Consider the following 18,522-nt stretch of genomic DNA (forward strand, 5'->3'; position numbering starts at 1 on the left):
GAGGGGAAGGTTCATCTTTTAAAAAACTGCGCAAATTGCTTTCTGTGAAGTTCTTAAACCATGTAAATACAGGAAAGCAGCTAGGGGGACAGTTGGACCTTTAGACAAGGGGATTAAATGCTTTAAAGTGTGAGGAAAGGGCGACTGTAGAGAAGCTGCATTCTTTCCAACTGCCTTCAAGGCAAAAGATGCAGGGCAGCACCCCATGCCTGAAAGACTTTCTTAGGAAGGGGATCAGACGTAAATAGTAGAGGCAAGGTTTGCTGATGACTCCAAACTGTCCGGGGTGGTTAAAACAAAGAAGGGGTTGCAGAAAGCTCTGAAATGATCTCTTTGAATGGTGGCTGGGTAATAAAATGTAAAGATGGTTCAAAATAAAGAAATGCAATGCTAATAAGGTCTGAGCAGGCAGTGATTGACCAGCAAAGAGATGTGGGGCTTGAGGTGGATAAGTTTGAACTTGTTAATCAAGCAGTGGCTGTGAAAAGTGTGAACTCTGTGTTGGAGATCATTAGGAAATGAAACAAACTGCCACTATCATAATGCCCCTATACATTCCATGTATGACCACACTTGGGGGTGGGGATTATGTAGCTTTTGGATGAGTTGCAGAGCAGCTGCAGTTCTTTCTCAGTCCTGTTTGGGAGAGAACCTGAAGGTTTTCTGCACGCATAGCAGGCCCCCTTGTTCTCCTGCCCTCTGCTGCCAAACAGCTTTAGATGGAACCAAAGTTGCTGAAGTTTGTACCATTTCAAGTGGACGCTTACTGGACATTCCCTGACTAAGCCAATTTTCTATATGCAGGGAATGCGCAAGGAGCTGTCAGTCCCATGAGCCTCTTAGCTGCAATCTGAAGTGATAGAGAAGATTATATGTAGCCCAGTGTGTTCTTCCGATTTCATCAGCCACCAAACACAGCATTTTAAACTCTTGTTCATACCGGGACAGTAGAAGGAAGAGGCTCAACAATGAGTGAGGAAGCAGTTACTTTTACTTAAGCTATTTGGTTTCACATATATAGATACAAAAAAATGGTGCTAAAAACTCAGCTCCACAACTATATACACCCCTCCCCATATTTCAAAGTGGGGAAGGGACATGATGAACACGTTTCCTTCAGGAAGCAATGGACCTAGGCCCTCTGCGGGGACCCCGACCACAGTACTGCTCCGCAGAATCCTGAGCAAACATTTCTCTCCAATGCAGAAAGCAAAGACTTTTATTTGGTGATGGTGTTTCTGTGGAGGAAGAAGAAAAAACAGTTAGCAAAAGGCCTGGATGCAGCAAGCAAGACAGACGCCACCTGCCCACTCCTCCAGAGAATGGAGAAGCTCTTAGCTCCTCTCCCCTAGCAGGGAAAATGAAATGGGTGGAAACAGCAGCTACGAAGCAAGAATCCTTCAAGCCTCAGCCACATGCTTCCTCGTACAGATGGCTTAGGGTGCCCAGCACACCATGAGCATTTAGTACTGCCCCACTCTCTGTAGATGTGATCGGCAAACTTTTGTGAGGACTGGCTGCTTGAGAGTGACTTGTGGAGATATTTTCAGGACTTTATCAAGGCAGACAGGCGAGCCAAACAGTCAGCTGCAGAGTCGCCCACAGAGAAGGCTGCCTCCCTTCTCCTTAGCAGGAAGGATCCCCACCTGGCAGCCCTATCTCACACCAGCCCCAAGACATCCCCTCCCCCTACAATTCCTTACGCATTCATGCTCTTCCCGCTGCCACTGAGCACGATGTAAGGAGTCTTCTGGGCCTTCTGCTTCTCCTGCAACAAAGCCACCGTGCCCAGAGGGGTGTCGCTGGAGCTCATCTTTTTCAAGAGCTGGAGGAAGAGTAGACAGATCCAATCAGGACCACTTCCCTCACCATCCCTGTACTCCTGCCCTCTGCACAATTCCTCACCCTAGCTGATGTCTTACACAGTAATGTAAAGAGGCACATTTCAACGGCTGGTCAAAAGCTACCCCTCCTGAAAGGGAAAATGGGCGCCACACTTCAGAAGGCCCTGGAGAGACCAATCATTTTGGGGAACAGGCAAGTGGGATGGTCTCAGATTCTCCACGCTACTGTAACTGGCCAGTGCCTCCCTCTCCCTTCACTCACCGCCTCCTCATCTAGTTTCTTCATGCGCCGCTCGGTCTTCATCTTCCCAGAACCCTTCCCGTGGAAGCGGTGAGAGAGCTGTCGGAACGCCTGGAGCAAGAAGACCGGAGGGTTAAACAGCTTCAGCTGGGTTGGCTGCTGCACCTCAAGCAGACCAAGGCTGAGAACTAGGACCACAGATGCCTATTAGTTGAGACTGAGCCAGCCTTGCCCAACCAGCCCCCCCCCCCCGATGTATTGGACAGCAGCTTCCACTAACCAGCCAACACACATAAAATTCTTTTATCAGGCAGCTGCCCTATTGAGAACCAGTTACTCCCTCCTGGAAGTGAGGAAGCTGCTCCGTTAAAACTGCCCTGCTTGGTATTATTATACCATATGCATAGTATACCACAATATAAGCCATCTATCATACCAGAAGAGGGCTGATAGCCCTGCCTAGTAGTACCTCTTTGGGTGTGAGTTTGCGCCCAGTCTCATCTACATATTCTATTTTCACATCTGGCTTGTAACCGTCTTTCTCCTTGAAGTCCTGAGTGAAGCCCCGGTATTCTTCACGCCGGCTGTATTTGTCATCAATGGCCCTGTAAGGAGGAGGAGGGAACAGAGCAGACTTAACCTCACTGGCCCAGCCTGGCAAATACAGAGTCTTCAGCTCGGTAGTGGCGCCTTCCCTGTGGAATGCCCTCCCACCAGATGTCAAAGAGAACAACAACTACCAGACTTTTCGGGCGGCTTTTAATGTTTGATGTAGTACAGTATTTTAATATTTTTTTTTGGAAGCCGCCCACAGTGGCTGGGGAAGCCCAGCCAGATGGGTGGGGTATAAATAAATTATTATTATTATTATTATTATTATTATTATTATTATTATTATTATTATTATTATTATTATTATTATTATTCAGCTCTGCTGGTTTCGCCATGTCTAGAAATTTCCCGACCCAGGCTATCTAGTTCCAGGGATGTCCCATCTCCACCCTTTGAAGCATCTCTGCCTGCCTGATCTGCACTGGAGAGCCAGGAGCTCCTTCCCCCACCCACCAAGCCACTCACATTTTGTCCTCAATGCAGTAGACTGCCGATGGCAGAGACTTATTGGGTGCCTTCACTCTTGCCACCTTCTGTACGGTAGTCTCCAGCAAGCCTGGTGAGGAGGAGGAGAGAGAAAGAAAATGGACTTGCAATATCCTACTCATGCAGCCCTCTTGGAGGAAGAGTGCCAGCGGACACGAAATGCAGATGGAGCCCCCTTCTCTACACCAAAGGAAGGCTGACCTACACACAGGCCTGCAGGTGGCAGGAAGGCTCTGGCCAACCCCTCACCCTTCATACACACACACACACACACACACACACACACACACACACACACACACACACACCGGCCTTACCTTTGTTTTGGCAGAGCATAAGAGCAGCCGCCAGGCCCCGGTTCACAATGGGCTCCTCGTCCAAGATGGTGGTGGAGGATGCTGAGAACTGCATATCAAATGAAAGAAGGGGGAAGGAATCACGCTCAGTTCACCCCGCCTGTACCGACCCACTGGAATTTAGGCTCCAGCAGATGCCTTCAGCACATTTAGGTGGGAGATCCCTTGGAATCCCAGTTACAGAAAGGAAATGTATATCTTAGTGGAATCCAACTGAAGACACCATGCACTGTTTGCTGTTCTCTCCTTTGAATTTGGAGCCCACAGGGAAATTCCTCTCACCTGATCCTCAGTTGTATCCAGATCAGTAACTTCAAGAAGTAATCACTGAACTTCTAAGCTGATGGACAACTGCACATTATACGCTTGGTAGCTACATCTGCACTGGCAGCTTAGAAACGTGGCTGTATCAGGAATTATAATGTATTATATATCTAAACCCCAATGTTTTGATACCCCTGCAGGATGGTGTACACGGTTACTGCTGGTGGTTCTATGATTTCATATCTAGCTTTTCTTTAAATTCATGAACTGGGTTGGAGATTTTATATTCTATATATTGTCAAGGCCTCTGGGCTCACTGCCGCTGCTGGCAAGAAGGGGAAGGGATGCCAGGCCTAAAGTGGCTGCCAAAGAATCTTAGAGCGCCAGCCTGGAACACCCCCCCCCCCCAAACACACACACAAAAGGCAAACTCACATCCTGCTGCTGTTTCTCCTCATCCAGATTGACAGTGCTCCAGCCGATGTTCTCCTCCCCGTCTGAGTCTGAGCCCCCGTTTGCTGACCTCTCGTCATCTCGCTCAAAATCCTGAGAAGGGATAAAGGGAGGAGGAGGAGGAGATTGTGTTACAAGCCAGGGGAAGAGCAACTGCTTGGAATGCAGAAGGGTCAAAACCCCAATGGCATCTCTAGGTAGAGCTGGAAGAGAGACCCCTCCCCTAGCAGAAATCCTGGAGAGCTGCTGCTGATCAGTGTGGACAGTACTAGATGGACTCACTCTAAGGCAACTTCCCATGTTATGGTCATCCGTCACACTTTAATTTATTTAATTTCATAAAATGTATATACCGTTTGATTGTTTAAAAAACCCTCAAAGCAGTTACAAAGAGAACATAACAATACCTATAAAAACAGTTAAACAGAGCTATTTAAAACACTGAAATAATAATGAAAACCAGCAATGAACTAAAACCAGGTTAGACCACACTTCCGCATTCACTCCTTTGAGGATTCCCCTGCCCCTTTTTTTACAATCAAGCAGTGCGTACATTTTATGGAATAAATGAAAACTATCTCGCAGCAGTGAGCTCCAGAAATTAACGCTGCACTGTGTGAAGAGCCATGGCTACATCGGAGAGCTGCTTCTTGGAACACAATACTGGGAGCGGGGTGCTGGTTAGCAATTCCACTTGGGTCTCATCTGCACTGACCAGGCCAGCATCCCTTAGGGGCTTATTACCATGAGCTCTTCCTGGTCCTCGCGGTTGCCGGCCAGCCCGTAGGTGGGGATCTCGCCCAGTGTGCGGCAGAACTCGGAGGTGGCATTGAAGACTATGGCCCCCTTCCGCTCCAGCTCATCGTCGTCCTCTTGGCTTCGGCTGGTCTCCAGCTTCTTCACTATTTCTATGACCTGAAAAGTTGACAGGCAGGGGAGGGTTAGTAACACTGAAGAAGAGCTAGCTAGGGTCCAAAGGCCTCCAGGAGGCTGCCTGGAAAATGGGAGAGTACTTAGGGATGGAAGAAAGTGAGATCCATTTGTGGGGGCACGGACTATAGTGCAGTGGTTAATGTCGGACCAGGACCTGGGCGACCAGGGATCCACACTTGGCAATAAAGCTCACTGGTTGACCTTGAGCTCAGTCACTGCCTCACGGCCTACCCTACCTCGTAGGGTTGTTGTGGGGATTACACGAGGAAGGGGAAAAACACATACACCACAATGAGCTCCTTGGAGAAAACGGTGGCACGTAAAAGCCATAGATAAACAAAATAAACAATACACTGCTTCCAATCAAGCACAAATCTGTTTGGCCTGATAGTTATATGCATGCATTGAATCCTAACAACAACAACAATAACAACAACTTATTACTTGTACCCCACCCATCAGACTGGGTAGCCCCAGCCACTTGGCAGCTTCCAACAGAATGTAAGAAAATACACAATACATCAAACATTAAAAGCTCCCCGATAAAGTAAAATGAGAATGCTTTGGATGTTCCGGCAGCATTAAGCTCTCTAGAAAAGGGGGCGGTGGCAGGACTGAAGTTTCTGAGTTCCAAATACAGTATTTTTTTTTTCCTGTGTTTGTTCTGAAATTATATATATATCTTTTAAAAAACGACCTTCAGGAGATGGTCTCAGAAGCTGATGCAGAGTATATTTGGTGGCTGCCCAGGCCCCATGGCACCCGCACTTCTCCTTGCCCTTGAGGTGCCAAGGAGAACCTCTTGCCGCTTTACAAGGTCAGCCTCTGTGGCAGCTGGATCCCCTCCGCTTCCTCACCTTCTCCCCACTGTCCTTCAGCTGCTGGATCTGCCGCAGCTTCCGCCCCTTTTCCAGCTGCTTCTGCAGCTCCAGTTCCGCCTCATCCTCCTCCAGGGCAGCAGGAGAGTCAGGGCCTGCAAGAGCGTCTTCTGCCAGAAAGAGGGGGAGAAGAGGGGGAGAAAAGGAGGCGAAAAGGTCTTACAGTGGTGCCTCGCAAGATGAAAATAATCCGTTCCACGAGTCTCTTCGTCTAGCGGTTTTTTCGTCTTGCGAAGCAACCCTATTAGCGGATTAGCGCTATTAGCGGTTTAGCGGCTATTAAAGGCTTAGCGGCTATTAAAGGCTTAGCGGATTAGCGGCTAAAAGGCTATTAGCGGCTTAGAAAAAGGGGGGGAAGCGGGAAAAAATCGGAACACTCACAAGGCGTTTTCGTCTTGCAAAGAAAGCCCATAGGGAAAATCGTCTTGCGAAGCAGCTCAAAAACGGAAAACCCTTTCGTCTAGCGGGTTTTCCGTCTTGCGAGGCATTCGTCTTGCGGGGCACCACTGTATTTCCACAGTGTTTCACCCTGGATTCCCCACCCTTGCGCTCAGAAAGATCTGCCTCCCAATGGACCACCCAAGTTTCTAGGTTCAGCCTTCCCCCAACCTCGCACCCTCCAAATATTTTGGACTACCAACTCCCCCTTTCATTTTCATTTCACTTTTAATTTGTATGCCACCTTTCTACACTGCTGTTATACACAACACAGTTTACAAGCCTGTTGAAACAAAATGTAAAAAGAAAGAGCACACATCCTAGAACAATCCAACCCAATGCAAATAAATCATAACGGGGGAAAACGATTTTACAATAACCTATCAAATAATGTAGTATTCAATAATCCATTTAGAATACAGGCAACTCCCTATTTGCGTGTGAACCACTAACGCCTGTGCCGTTTTGGTCACCACAAGGGGGCAGGGCTGGAACGGGGGGGGGGGGAATGGAGCAGGGGCAGAATGGGGCAGCCCCCACGTAAATGTGGAGTAGCCTGCATAATAAGATGGACCTTCAAGGTACGGTATCCAAAAATTATAATTAAATCAAAATTCACTCTCAACAATTGCAACAAATCATTATTAGACTATAATAAATAAAAATAACAGAAAAGTAACTGTACATAAAATACTATATAACAAGATAGGTTATAAAATTACTCCCATCAGCAAAACTGTGTTGGCCGGGGCTAACTGTAGCTGGTAGTCCAAAACCTCTGAAGGGAGCAAGGTTAAGGCAGGCTATGCCAGAGCCAGTGTTTCAGTTTATGGGGCAGATAAGGCCAAGGGAATGTGGCCCTCTACCTGAAACAGGTTCTCCATCCCTGTTGTAAATCAACCCAAACACCATTGGAAGTCAAACGGAATCCATTCCGGCAGTTCGTTCAACTTCCACAACGTTCGAAAACCAAAGCACGGCTTCTGATTGGCTGCAGGAAGCTCCTGCAGCCAACTGGAAGCCGCAGAAGCTCCATTGGAGGTTCGGCTTCCAAAAATAGTTCGCAAACCGGAACACTCCTGGGTTTGTGGCGTTTGGGAGCCAAAATATTTGATAACTAAGCTGTTCGAAAACCAAGGTATGATGGTACAGAGGTTTTTCAATTGTGTAAAAAAAAACACCACAGGTCTAAAATGAAGAAAATAAAACACAGACACCTTCAGCCAATGCTTTATGCACTTTCCTTTGAGAATGCCTCTAACCCCCTCTCCTTCGGCCACCCAATCATCCCCAAGCAGACTCACCATCTTCACTGCTGATCTCCATTCTCTCCACCCGAATGTCGTCTGACTGGGGCAACTGCTCTGAAGCTCCATTCCTGGCATATTCCGTGTAGCCCTCACCATCCTCCTCCTCCTCTTCTTCCTCCACCACGGCAGTCTTCCTCCTCCTCCCCCGGCCACGAGCCCTAGAGAGCCATTGCAGGGGAGACATTGAGCACAGGAAGGAGCAGTTCTCTGCACCACAATCACAAGCTGTGGCACCCCAGACCTAGCACGGAGACACTTCTTGGGTAGAGGGGTCTAGGAGGGATAAACCCCCTGCCTGCTCACCAAGCGAGGTGGGAAGCAGCACTCAAGGGCCACGGAATACTTCTGCAGCCCCTCTCCTGCTCAGCCAGCCCCATTCTGCCCCTGTTACCTGGAGCCAAAGTCCCTCTCGCTGTCCATGCTGCTCAGTGGCAGGAGATCGTCGGCCTTCACTGGCTTCTCCTTCTTGCGGATCTTCTTCACCCGTCGCTTTGTCTTCTTGAAAGTGACGTTCTGTGGCAAGGAGCAGAAGCATCAAAAAGCAAGCCCAGGCCTCTGGGAGAACTGCCGGCCTGCCCTCCTGCACCCATACAAGACTCTCCCACCCCAAAGGCCTTCTGCTCCTCAAGGCTATAAAGCGAAGTCCTTGGGTCCAACATGCTTCTGGCATTCCCATCTTGAATTCTGGGCTAAGCTCACAAGTGGAGAGAGCTCAGTTTCCTTAGGAAAGGAGTTTGCCACATGGTGTGGAGGAAGGCAGGCCATTTATAGGGACGTGAATATTTGATGCAGTTGAATGCAGAGCTTGGAACGTGTGCAGAGGTTTTGTGACCAAGATGATCCAAGGGCCTGGAAACAAAGCCTTATGAGGAATGGTTGAGGGAGCTGGGGATGTTTAGCCTGGAGCAGAGGAGAATGAGAGGAGATAGGATAGCCACCTTCAAATATCTGAAGGCCTTTCACATGGAACAAGCTTGCTTTCTGTGTATCTGGAGGGAAGGACCCAAAGCAATAGATTCAAAGGGGATTCTGACTAAACATTAGGAAGAACTTTCTGATGGTAAGAGATGTTTGACAATGGGAATGGACTACCTCCAAAGGCTTTTAAGCAGAGGTTGGATGGCCATCTTTCAGAGATTATTTAGCTGTGATTCCTGCACTGCAGTGGTGAAACTTTGGCTCTCTTCCAACTCTACAATTCTATGGGCTGATGTCCAGAAAGGGAGGATACATTTTCATTTTTCTACACTTCCTGACTGCAACAAACCATTCATTCATCCCCTCCCACTGCAAAGGCCAGAGCTAAGGGAAGGAGACTCGGGAGAGGAGACCGCCCCACTCCAAAGGCTTCCTGATGTTCCTCCATTCTTGTGCCCTGCTGCTGACGGCCTGTTGAGACCTCCCTTTTCCCCTCTTGACTTTTCTCACAACAGGAACTTTGCCCCTTGCCTCTAATCTTCCAGGGTCCAGGACACCTGCTCTTTCCTCCAGCCTAAGTTCCTAGGACTAAGAGCTGTGGACAAAAACACTCAAGGAACCCCCAAGAACCACATGAGGATAGAGGATCCCTGCCTTACCATCTCCTCTGGCGAGAAGTACTCTGAAGCCAGGCGGAGGCCCGGCACATCCAGGGTCTGAGCCCGGTTGTGTAGGCTGTCCCGGATCTGCTGCAGCTCCCGCTCCCAAGACCCGTCCGCCATCCCCACCGAGTCCAGCTTGAAGGACTTCTTCTTCTCCCCTTCAATCTCTTCATCGTACTTGGACAGGACACTCTTGTGCTTGTACTGGAGACAGAGAAAAAAGAAGGGATCAGAGGAGAGAGTGGGGATTCACCAATGTGAGAGGCGCTCCAGGGGCCTGGAACAAGAAGGGGCCGGTGGGCAAAGCCGAGGGACTTGCCAGGAGGCTTAAGAGCAGCAACACTTGAAATTTCCCAAGCCTGCCAGCAAGTCACTTCCTCCCAACACTCGAGCCTGACCCCTTCGTCCTGATATACGGCTGTGGGCTGTAGATGCTCTCCTTGGGCAACCTGAGCTACTACAGAGGGAGGGAAATATATATCTGTACCCAAACCTGGTGCCCTCTGTATGCTTTGGGCTTCCAGGTCCCATACAGTTGTGCTGCCTGGGGCTGATGCAAGCTGCAGCCCAAAACAGCTCCGGGACAGCTCTATCCACTGCTGCCATGCCACGCCTATTTTTCTATCCCAATGCTTTATTCTGTATATTCTGCCTGGTTCCCTCCCATAAACAACAAAACAAGGAAGCTCCCTTACGAGCACCATGTCGTCCACGCTCTCCTCTTCCTCATAGGGCTTGTATTCCGGCTTCTTCTTGCGCAGCTCCACATTCTTCTTGGCTTTCTCATTGTCCACTATGTTGACGTTCACTAGCACATCGCCACCCTCCTCCTCCAAGACTCCTAAAAGGAAGCTGGCAGTCAGCGTGAAGTCAGCCACTTCACAACACAACTCTTTCTAATGCTACTGACCAATTGCTGAACCCGAACTGTGTCTCATTGGACGCCGACCTTGACCCTCCCCTTGTACATAAGGACCTGCTCGCCATGCTCTTTATTGCTGCCCGTTCAGAGATCTCCTCCCATTAGAAAGACCCCAAAGGTCCATCTCTGGCAGGGAGGGCAAGGGGAAAGCGCAGAAGGGTGGAAACGCCTTTTACTTTGAACAGATTGAATATGTAGAATAAATCTCAAATGGACTTCTGCTAGCAAAACAGGGCTTCCCCCTCCCCATGCCCCCTCCCGAAATTGGCTTGGGGGAAGGTCAGGAGAACCCCCCAGAACAGGGTGTGGATGTTGAATTCCCCCCAGTTTCCATGCACCCCAGAGGTTGGGTAGGGGGAGATGGAAATGCTGAAAGAGTGTTTGTGTCCCTGCATGAGAGTGGGAGAGAGAGTCTGTATGTGACTGCATGTGTACAAGTGTGGGAGCAAGAGTTGCAGCCTGCAACCTGGTCACTGGATGGAAATGCCAGAGGACACGCCAAGAGTGTTGCAATCTCTGTCCCCCCACCTTTGTCCTTGAGCGTCAGGATGACCGTCTTCCCTTCCTGGAAGGAATCAATGGTGTGCTCTACTGTCAGACCCTTCAAATCCCGTGAGCTGTAGCTCACCTGCAGGGAAGAGGATTAAAAGCAGGCATCAGAACAGCTAAGGCAATCATCATGTTTCCTACAATTCTATTATTATAACTGAAGATTCTATCCCTTTGATGGGATGCTCTGTTGGGACATGAACCCAACTCATGTCTGTGAGCTTGTGGGATTGCTCTCCTCACCTTCTTATTCTGCCCAAATTCCTCCTCCACGAGGCTGCTGACACCAAACTCCTGATCCATCTCTTCCAAGAGCTTGGCCTGTTGCAAGGCAGGAAAGAATACAAAACATGGAGTACAGCTCTAGATAGGACACACTGAGAGGAAAGGAAGGTGTAGAGGTAGAGGAAGTACATGTCCAGTGGTTTGGGCAAAGCAAATGCATGGAGGAAAGCAGTTAGCATTAAGGACTGGTGAACTGGCTCCCTCTCTCTACCATGCCAGGAATGCAGGTCAGAATACTGTCTGCCAAATTTCGTGAAGGATGGCACAGGCATTGAATGGTACAACAGGCTCCCCGCCCCCACCTCCCGTCAAAGTACAGTCAGCTCTCCAGGCTCTCAAAGGGGGCGATACCAACCCTCTTCTCAGCCATATCCTTCTCCAGCTGCAGCTTCCGACTTCTTTCAATCCAGGCAGCGGTGTCATCGAGCCAGGGGTCATCTTCACCAAGCGACTTGATCTTCCTGAGGGCAGGAAAAAAGAAGAACACCCTGCTCAAAGATGATCACCCCAAGGATTCCCCAGTCACCCCAAAGATTTGAATGAGACCCTAAGTTTTCACCAAAGACAGGGTGGAACAGGAGGGCAAGAAGAGGACTTGGAGGAATGTGGCGTTAAGAAAAGATTAAAGGAGAACAATGAGCTAAGTCAGCTAGGGGACTTCACAAACCTAGAACAGAGTGAAAACCCAGCCAACTTTCCTTTAAGTGCTAGGCAGAGACCTTCTTTATTGTTACCAACTGCATTTCTGTATAAAGTATAATCTGCCTGAAAAACAGTCTTCATTTCATAAGCCCCCAAAATGACTTCAGTTCAGTAACAAGAACCACAGTTAGTAATAAGAAGCCATTGATTATTATTAATTTTTAAATGACATGGCAAGTTTGGAGAACTGCAGCCATCAAACAACACCACAGAAGGACTTACTGATTCAAGCTGGAATCTGATGAAGAACTTTTCCTGAGGAACCAAAAAGCTATCAATCTGCTGCTTGATCTCAGAAAGACTCCTCAGTGAAACTTATTGGGTTTTTTTTAACAGGTGGTTCATCGTATTCATTTGGGATTTTGTGTGTTTGTAAAATGCTTGTGCTGTTGATTTTATGTATTAGCATTATATACAATAGATACAATTCTTCTAAAGTCTCTTTATTTAGTGTGCTGATTGTTGAGACTTTCTGCTCACTTTACTACAGCTGCATCCACCTGCACAGAGTTGGCTAACTGTTAATTATTTTTGCATTAGTTTAAAAGCTGTTAGTTAATAAGTTGCCATCAAGTAATTTCCAGTTAAAGCAGGATACAAATATATTAAACAACTAAATAACTCAGAAAAGCAGCTTAAATGATGAAATTGCCAACCACTGGAGTAAGGAGTCAGCCAAGCTGGAAACCTGACCTGCTAGTGGATCAGAGTAGGAGATCCAGGTCAGTGCCTCAAAGGAGATGTCCCTTTCCAGACAAAAGCAGAGATATCCCTCCCCAGAAAAAACTGAGGGCAGAATAACCAGGTAGGGCAAAATGGTGCCCTCCAAAGGCTGCGGGACTCCAGCTCTCAGCAGCCCTGGCCAATATGGTGAGTGATTAGGATGATGGGAGTTGAAGTCATACACACATACAGTTACATCTTTGATTTAGATAGAGCAGCTGGAAATGGTACCCTAGTTTCTGGTTCAGGAGCCTCTTTTCCTTCGCAGCAGCGAGCTTTTCCCGGATCTCCTCTCTCTGCTTCAACACTATTGGATTGATGACCTCAGCTGCCACAGGGTCCTCCTTGCTGCCAGTTTCTGCAGGGCGAAAAAAACCTGAGGTTATCAAAGGGCCATGGAGATTGGGAAGATGGCTGCCTTAGAAACAGTAGAGCTCCTCAGTCATCTCTTTTTAAAAATAGGTAACTGGACTAGGATGGAGGAAACCTCTTCTTACAAGAGTCCACTGGGTTCGCAGCAGTACCCAAATTCTGAGCCCCCAGTAGCTAAGGCTTACTCGACCCTGAGATGGTAAATTGCACTTCAGGATGTACTGGCTCTTCAAGGAAGACGAGAACCACCTTAAAATGGAGCTTCCAAGTCACATCCCTTAAGGAGACCATGGTATCAAAAGCACTGGCAGGGCAAACATGGAAAGACTCCCTTTGTCTGGTTCCAGGTACAGATCCTCCACCCCCACCCCCGGATCTAGGCCCTAGACAGCAACTAAGGAGGCAGAGAAAATCCCCCAAGCACTAGCCCCACAAGCATTGATCAACCATCTTTTACTTTCACCTTGTTTTATTTCTGAGAAAGGCAGGCCTAGGAACTCGGCTATGAAGGCAGGGGGACAAAGAGAACCTTCAGCACTCCCCACAGCCTCCCCACCCCACCCTATTTGCTCAGCTAATTATTTATTGCATTTCTATCCCACCTTTTTCTTCAAAAAGTTCAATGATGTGTTCATGGTTCTCCCTCCTCCTCATCTTATCCCCACAACCACCTTGTGAGGGAGGTTAGGCTTAGAGACGGTAACTGGCCCAAGGTCACCCAGTGAGCTTCATGGCTGAGCGGGGATTTGAACTCTGGCCTCCCAGGTCCTACTCCAACACACTAACCACTACACTACACTAGGACCTGTGACAAGCCTGGGCAACCAACAGAGCCACAGCACATGGACTAGTGTTCCCCTTTAACCAGCAGGCCATGCTTCCTCTTGCTTCAGCAGCCAGCAGGGGGGAGGCAAGAATCCTGGAAGGTGCAGCAGCAGCAGCAGCAGCGGCAGCAGAACACCAAGGGCTATTCTCTGAATGGAGTCTGAGGCCATGAACCCAAGTGGCACAGAAGCCGGAATCACTCACCCTTTTTGACAGAATTGATCTCCAAAGGCTTCAGCCCAAGTTTAGCCCGAAGCTTGCTGTCGAGAGAAAGGCAGAAATATCAAACCCTGCTCAGCAAATCACTACAAGTCACAATGGCTCCACTGCCTAAGCAGCAACTTCCTGCTTCTCAGAGATCACTCTGGGGAGTTTTCTGCCCAGCTCCAAGTTAGCAGCTCTCTCCCCCCCCCCCCTTCAATACACTGGTGCCCCGCAAGACGAATGCCTCGCTAGACGAAAAATTCGCTAGACGAAAAAACTCGCGAAACGAATTAATTTCGTCTTGCGAGGCACCACTGTAATTTTTTTTATTTTCTTTACACAATCATTCTTACAGTACATTAATCAACATATAAACCTTTTTGCTCTGCCGAGCTTGTGACTTCCCTCCTTCCCTTCAGCTGGTATCCCTTATCAAATCCAGTCGCATATTTTAATCCGAGTTAGCAGCTCTCAAATGCACCAGTTTTAATTAGTCAGGGCCAGCTGTCAAAAGATCACAGCAGGAGGCATTTTCAAAACTACAGGGATACAGAAAGACATCAGGCTCTGTCGCACTCACTTTGTCTCCTCAATGCTGAGGGAAGCATCTCCCGAGCTAGACTTTGGACCAACAACTGTTTGGGAATAAAGACAGAGAGAAGTTTGGTTAGTTAAAACGGAAAAAAATATTTAGTCCAAGTTATGAGCGTTCTTGCATTTCTCCCACCATGTTTAGATTCCAACCTTCTTCAAAGGCAGTCAGGGTGGGATTTACAAGGGGTGGTGGGTGGGGAGTTATTGTTTAGTTTGCTATTACGTTATGTCTTTTTGTGTTTCTATATTTTAAATCGCCCTGTGATCCTTGGATGAAGGGTGATTTATAAATATAACTAATTTTGTTGTTGGCATCCATTTGCCTCGAGAGATAATGCTGCACTAGCAGCACCAAGGTGAAACAACAACAACAACAACAACATAGTGACACACTGCTTTGAAGCCCAGGTGGTCAGGACTTCAAAGAACAGTGTGGGGCTGTTTGAAAGCCATTTTGCAAGCAACACTACGTTACCCTTTGAACCTCCCAAGCATGGGGCAGTTTGCAAAAGGGCTTTCACACATCACTGCACTGAGCTTTAACTGTACATGCCTTGTGCTCACAACCAACATAGAATCAAATCCCACCCCATCAGCTGATGTCCCCTTCCATTCCAGTGATGTCAGCTGACTGACTATTTTTTTAATGGCCTCACAGGTTCTCGATCTCTGCTCCAATGCAGCTGACACTAAAACAACATTTAACATATTTAAGAAAATGAAGCAGAGCTAGTGACTAACAACTGGAGCGGGGGCTTTGAGCAAAATGTCATCTCTATGGTCCTCAGATGTTCCTACTGCTCTTCTTTATCCAAAAGTATTATTAAATATTGCAATGTACTCTGTGGGACAGACACCCCTGAAAAGCATGCTTAGGATTCCCTGCTTGACTCCTGTCCCCCAGAATTCACTTCAAATGACCCTCTTTCTAAGCCAGCACATGCACAGCTGCAACAGGGCACTCTGACCCTATCCAGGCTCACAGTCTGCCTGAATTCAATGTCAGGGGAAACCTCTTAGAGCCATGCAAATGCACACAGGGACACCTAACATGTCATTCTCTTTCCTGATCATTAAGCACAAGAATTCCCATGATACATATCTAAAAGAACACAGAATTGATATAAAATAGCCCTCCCCAACCTGGTGTCCTCCAGACATTTTGGACTACAACTCCCATAAAGATGACATCAGTTTTAGGCCACAACACAGGAGGCTGCGTTTTGCCAGGTCAGGCCACTGGTCCATCTTGCACTGAACAGCAGGGGCTTTCCAGGGATTCAGACTCGGGGACCCAATTAATACTCAAGGTATATCTCCAATAACTGATAATGTGCCATGTTTTTCTAAGGCCTAAACCCCCACCCTCCTGGCTTTTAAATCAGTTGAGGACTGGGTTCTTGCAGAGTAAATACTGTATTGCTACAGACTTCCAAGGAAGAAGCCATATTAAGTCTGCTGCAACAAACACAAGGATTTTGTGACACATTAAAAGATTAACAAGCACATTACCCTTATTAGTTTTTGTGGATTGGAATCCACTTCACTAGGTATATCTTGACAGGGAATGAAGAGCCTTTAATTGTGTGTAACTAGGGAAGGGATTTAGCTCGGGAAGTGATGCTCGGTGATCCAAACACATTCCTATTTTCTACCAGTGAAGTCTTGGAATCTGTAAGGTGTGGGCTCTGCTGGAACAAAGGAATACAGAAAACTGTATTGCAGCCTTCACCAACCTGGTTGGTTTGGACTACAATACCACCAGGACAATGGGAGTTGGAGACCCAAATATCTGGAGGGCCCTGGGCTGCTGCATTGGCTCATCTTTCTTCATGCAAAACATATGCTCTACCACAGAGCTAAAGTCTTTCCTCACTGAATTTGGTGGCATTTACTCCCAGATAAAGATGAGTAGGATTCCAGCCTTACTCTCCCTCCCCTGTCCCACCCTGTCCCAGGGTGTAAAGCAGTGATAGCCCTCATGGTGGCACCCAGATGTTATTAGGTTCATAGTACATGATCATTGGCCCTGGTGTAAAGGAAACTGATTCATTTGAATCGCCTTGCTTATTATTTGGCTGCTCTGATATCTATTCCTCCACCCCAGGAACTCAAGCGTGGCATATAAGGTCCCCAAAATGGACCCTTCAACCATCACCTGAGGCCCCTTTTCATTAATCTGCTCATTGGGAAGTGTGGAGGGTGGCAGCATGAGAACAGGGCCTTTCTAGTGGCGGCTCCCCATCTGTGAAATGTAGTGGGGGGCCCTCACCTGGTGACGTCACTACATATCTTCGGGCACCAGGTGAATACAATCCATATTAACCCAGGCATTTGGCTTTGAATTATCTACAGCGGCTTTGGGTGGGTGGGTGAGATGTTTCCATCCTGCCTTTTTAAAAACAAGATGCCTCTTTTTGTTTGTTTTGTTTGTTTGGGCTGTGTTTTTTAATGTATGTGATCCTTCATGTATTTCAAGTCACTTTCAGTTACCTTAGTGCGGGACGGGAAAGAAGCGACCAACACATTTAACAAATAACGACAATAAAAAAACCCGTTGCCGTTTGAGTATCGGGGTGGGCCGGACCCCCCCCCCCCGCCTTCCCTTTGCCCACTTTCCCCCACCTGAGCTTTGGGCGGCTTCATATCCTTCGTCGCGCTTCTCCCGCTTGATCCGCCTCCCCACCTCGCCTTCCTGGCTCCCGCTAGCAGCAGCACGGCTTCCCCGGGAAGAGGAGGAGGAGGCGGTAGCGGTGGCCGCCTCATCCCCGCCGCTCCGCCGGCTGCTCCGCTCGCCCCGGCTCCGGCTCCGCTTGCTCCGCCGCTCGCTCCCGTTGTTGCTGCCGCCGCCGCTGCTCCGATGCTTGTGCTTCTTGTGCTCGCGGTGGCGGGACGACGACGACGACGAGGTCCCGGTGCCACCGGTGCCGGAGGCAGGAGGCGGAGGTTCTTCGGAGGTCTCGCCCCGCTCCCGGTGCCGCTTCGACGAACCCATGGACGCGGCTGGACGCTGAGAAAATGGCGTCTCTGCGAGCCAGAGGCTCAGGTGAGTGGCACTTCCTGGTTACCGGCGCTCCACTTCCGGGTTAAACGCGGTGCTTCCGGGCTGGCGTGAATAGGCACCCGGCGCTGGCTTTGGGCGAGAGCAGAGAGTTCCGGAGATGGGTCAAGAAGGCTTGTTTAGTCGGGTGCGAAGGTGTGGGTTCATTTGCTGTTAACAGCAGCGTTCTAAAAATCATTATTTGTTGATATCCCTATTCTCAAACCTTTATTGTGTACAAGATTCCAATAGGGTTCAATACAAAAAATAAAATAAAAAATCCTGCATCTAACACTTCTGTAACACAGCATTCACGAATCCTCATTGCGTGTTGCAGAAACCTGTCTACTATCTCCATCTTAATTTTTTGTTGATATGTGGCCTGAAAACTCCAGAAAAGGCAACTGTTTTAAATCAAACTGCAAGGGGCTTTTAAAATCTTAACAAGGGGAAGGGGGATCCTAGCATAATTTGTATAACTGCTACTTGTTTGCGTGTTTAACATAATATCCTCCATAATCTTTTCTCCACATTTAAAATGGGAGGCTGTAATTCTTTTAACTACTACTTCTCCCCACCCCCTTAAGCTTTTGGCATTTTGACCACATTTGTTTCTTCGTTGGTTTTTTTTTTTTTAAATCTGAGCTGCTCAACAAAAATCAGTCCTAAACTGTCCTACACACTGTGTATCACAGCATGACTGCTAATGGAATTGGCAGGACTTCTGAGTTTAGGATTGCCTTTCCCAGCTGCACTCCTGTGCATGCTTTACTGAGACATTGTAGGATATATTTGTGAGTTAACATACTTAACAGCTATTCTGCAAGTGGCTTCAGCTAAGAATACAAATAAATGCAGTTAATCTTTCAATAATCACCAGAATAGTGTCTGTCTCTTGTGTCAGCCTTTCT

The 18,522-nt window shown here is 48.1% G+C and overlaps 1 protein-coding gene across 3 annotated transcripts; it reads right to left on the reverse strand.

The window, feature by feature from the left end:
- Window positions 1–973: 973 nt before the first annotated feature.
- SART1 (spliceosome associated factor 1, recruiter of U4/U6.U5 tri-snRNP) lies at window positions 974–17,619 on the reverse strand. Of its 3 annotated transcripts, XM_081174591.1 has the most exons (20): window positions 17,197–17,617; window positions 14,558–14,612; window positions 13,978–14,033; window positions 12,808–12,934; window positions 11,507–11,612; window positions 11,110–11,187; window positions 10,846–10,945; window positions 10,091–10,236; window positions 9,393–9,599; window positions 8,207–8,328; window positions 7,810–7,973; window positions 6,047–6,177; window positions 5,001–5,171; window positions 4,239–4,349; window positions 3,501–3,588; window positions 3,163–3,253; window positions 2,555–2,690; window positions 2,107–2,196; window positions 1,704–1,825; window positions 974–1,238 (listed from the first exon to the last, which is right to left on the reverse strand). In XM_081174591.1, exons 1-20 carry the CDS (start codon window positions 17,564–17,566, stop codon window positions 1,220–1,222), a joined length of 2,490 nt encoding a protein of 829 aa, XP_081030717.1. In that variant the 5' UTR covers window positions 17,567–17,617; the 3' UTR covers window positions 974–1,219. The 3 variants fall into 3 exon arrangements, with proteins under 3 accessions (XP_081030717.1, XP_081030718.1, XP_081030719.1); XM_081174592.1 differs by lacking the exons at window positions 974–1,238; window positions 1,704–1,825; window positions 2,107–2,196; window positions 2,555–2,690; window positions 3,163–3,253 and adding an exon at window positions 3,275–3,433 and having other exon boundaries at window positions 3,472–3,588; window positions 17,197–17,619; XM_081174593.1 differs by lacking the exons at window positions 974–1,238; window positions 1,704–1,825; window positions 2,107–2,196; window positions 2,555–2,690; window positions 3,163–3,253 and adding an exon at window positions 3,370–3,433 and having other exon boundaries at window positions 3,476–3,588; window positions 17,197–17,619.
- Window positions 17,620–18,522: the final 903 nt, after the last annotated feature.

The sequence above is a fragment of the Podarcis bocagei genome (assembly GCF_964188305.1).
Source record: "Podarcis bocagei genome assembly, chromosome: 16".
In the NCBI taxonomy this organism is placed as follows: domain Eukaryota; kingdom Metazoa; phylum Chordata; class Lepidosauria; order Squamata; family Lacertidae; genus Podarcis; species Podarcis bocagei.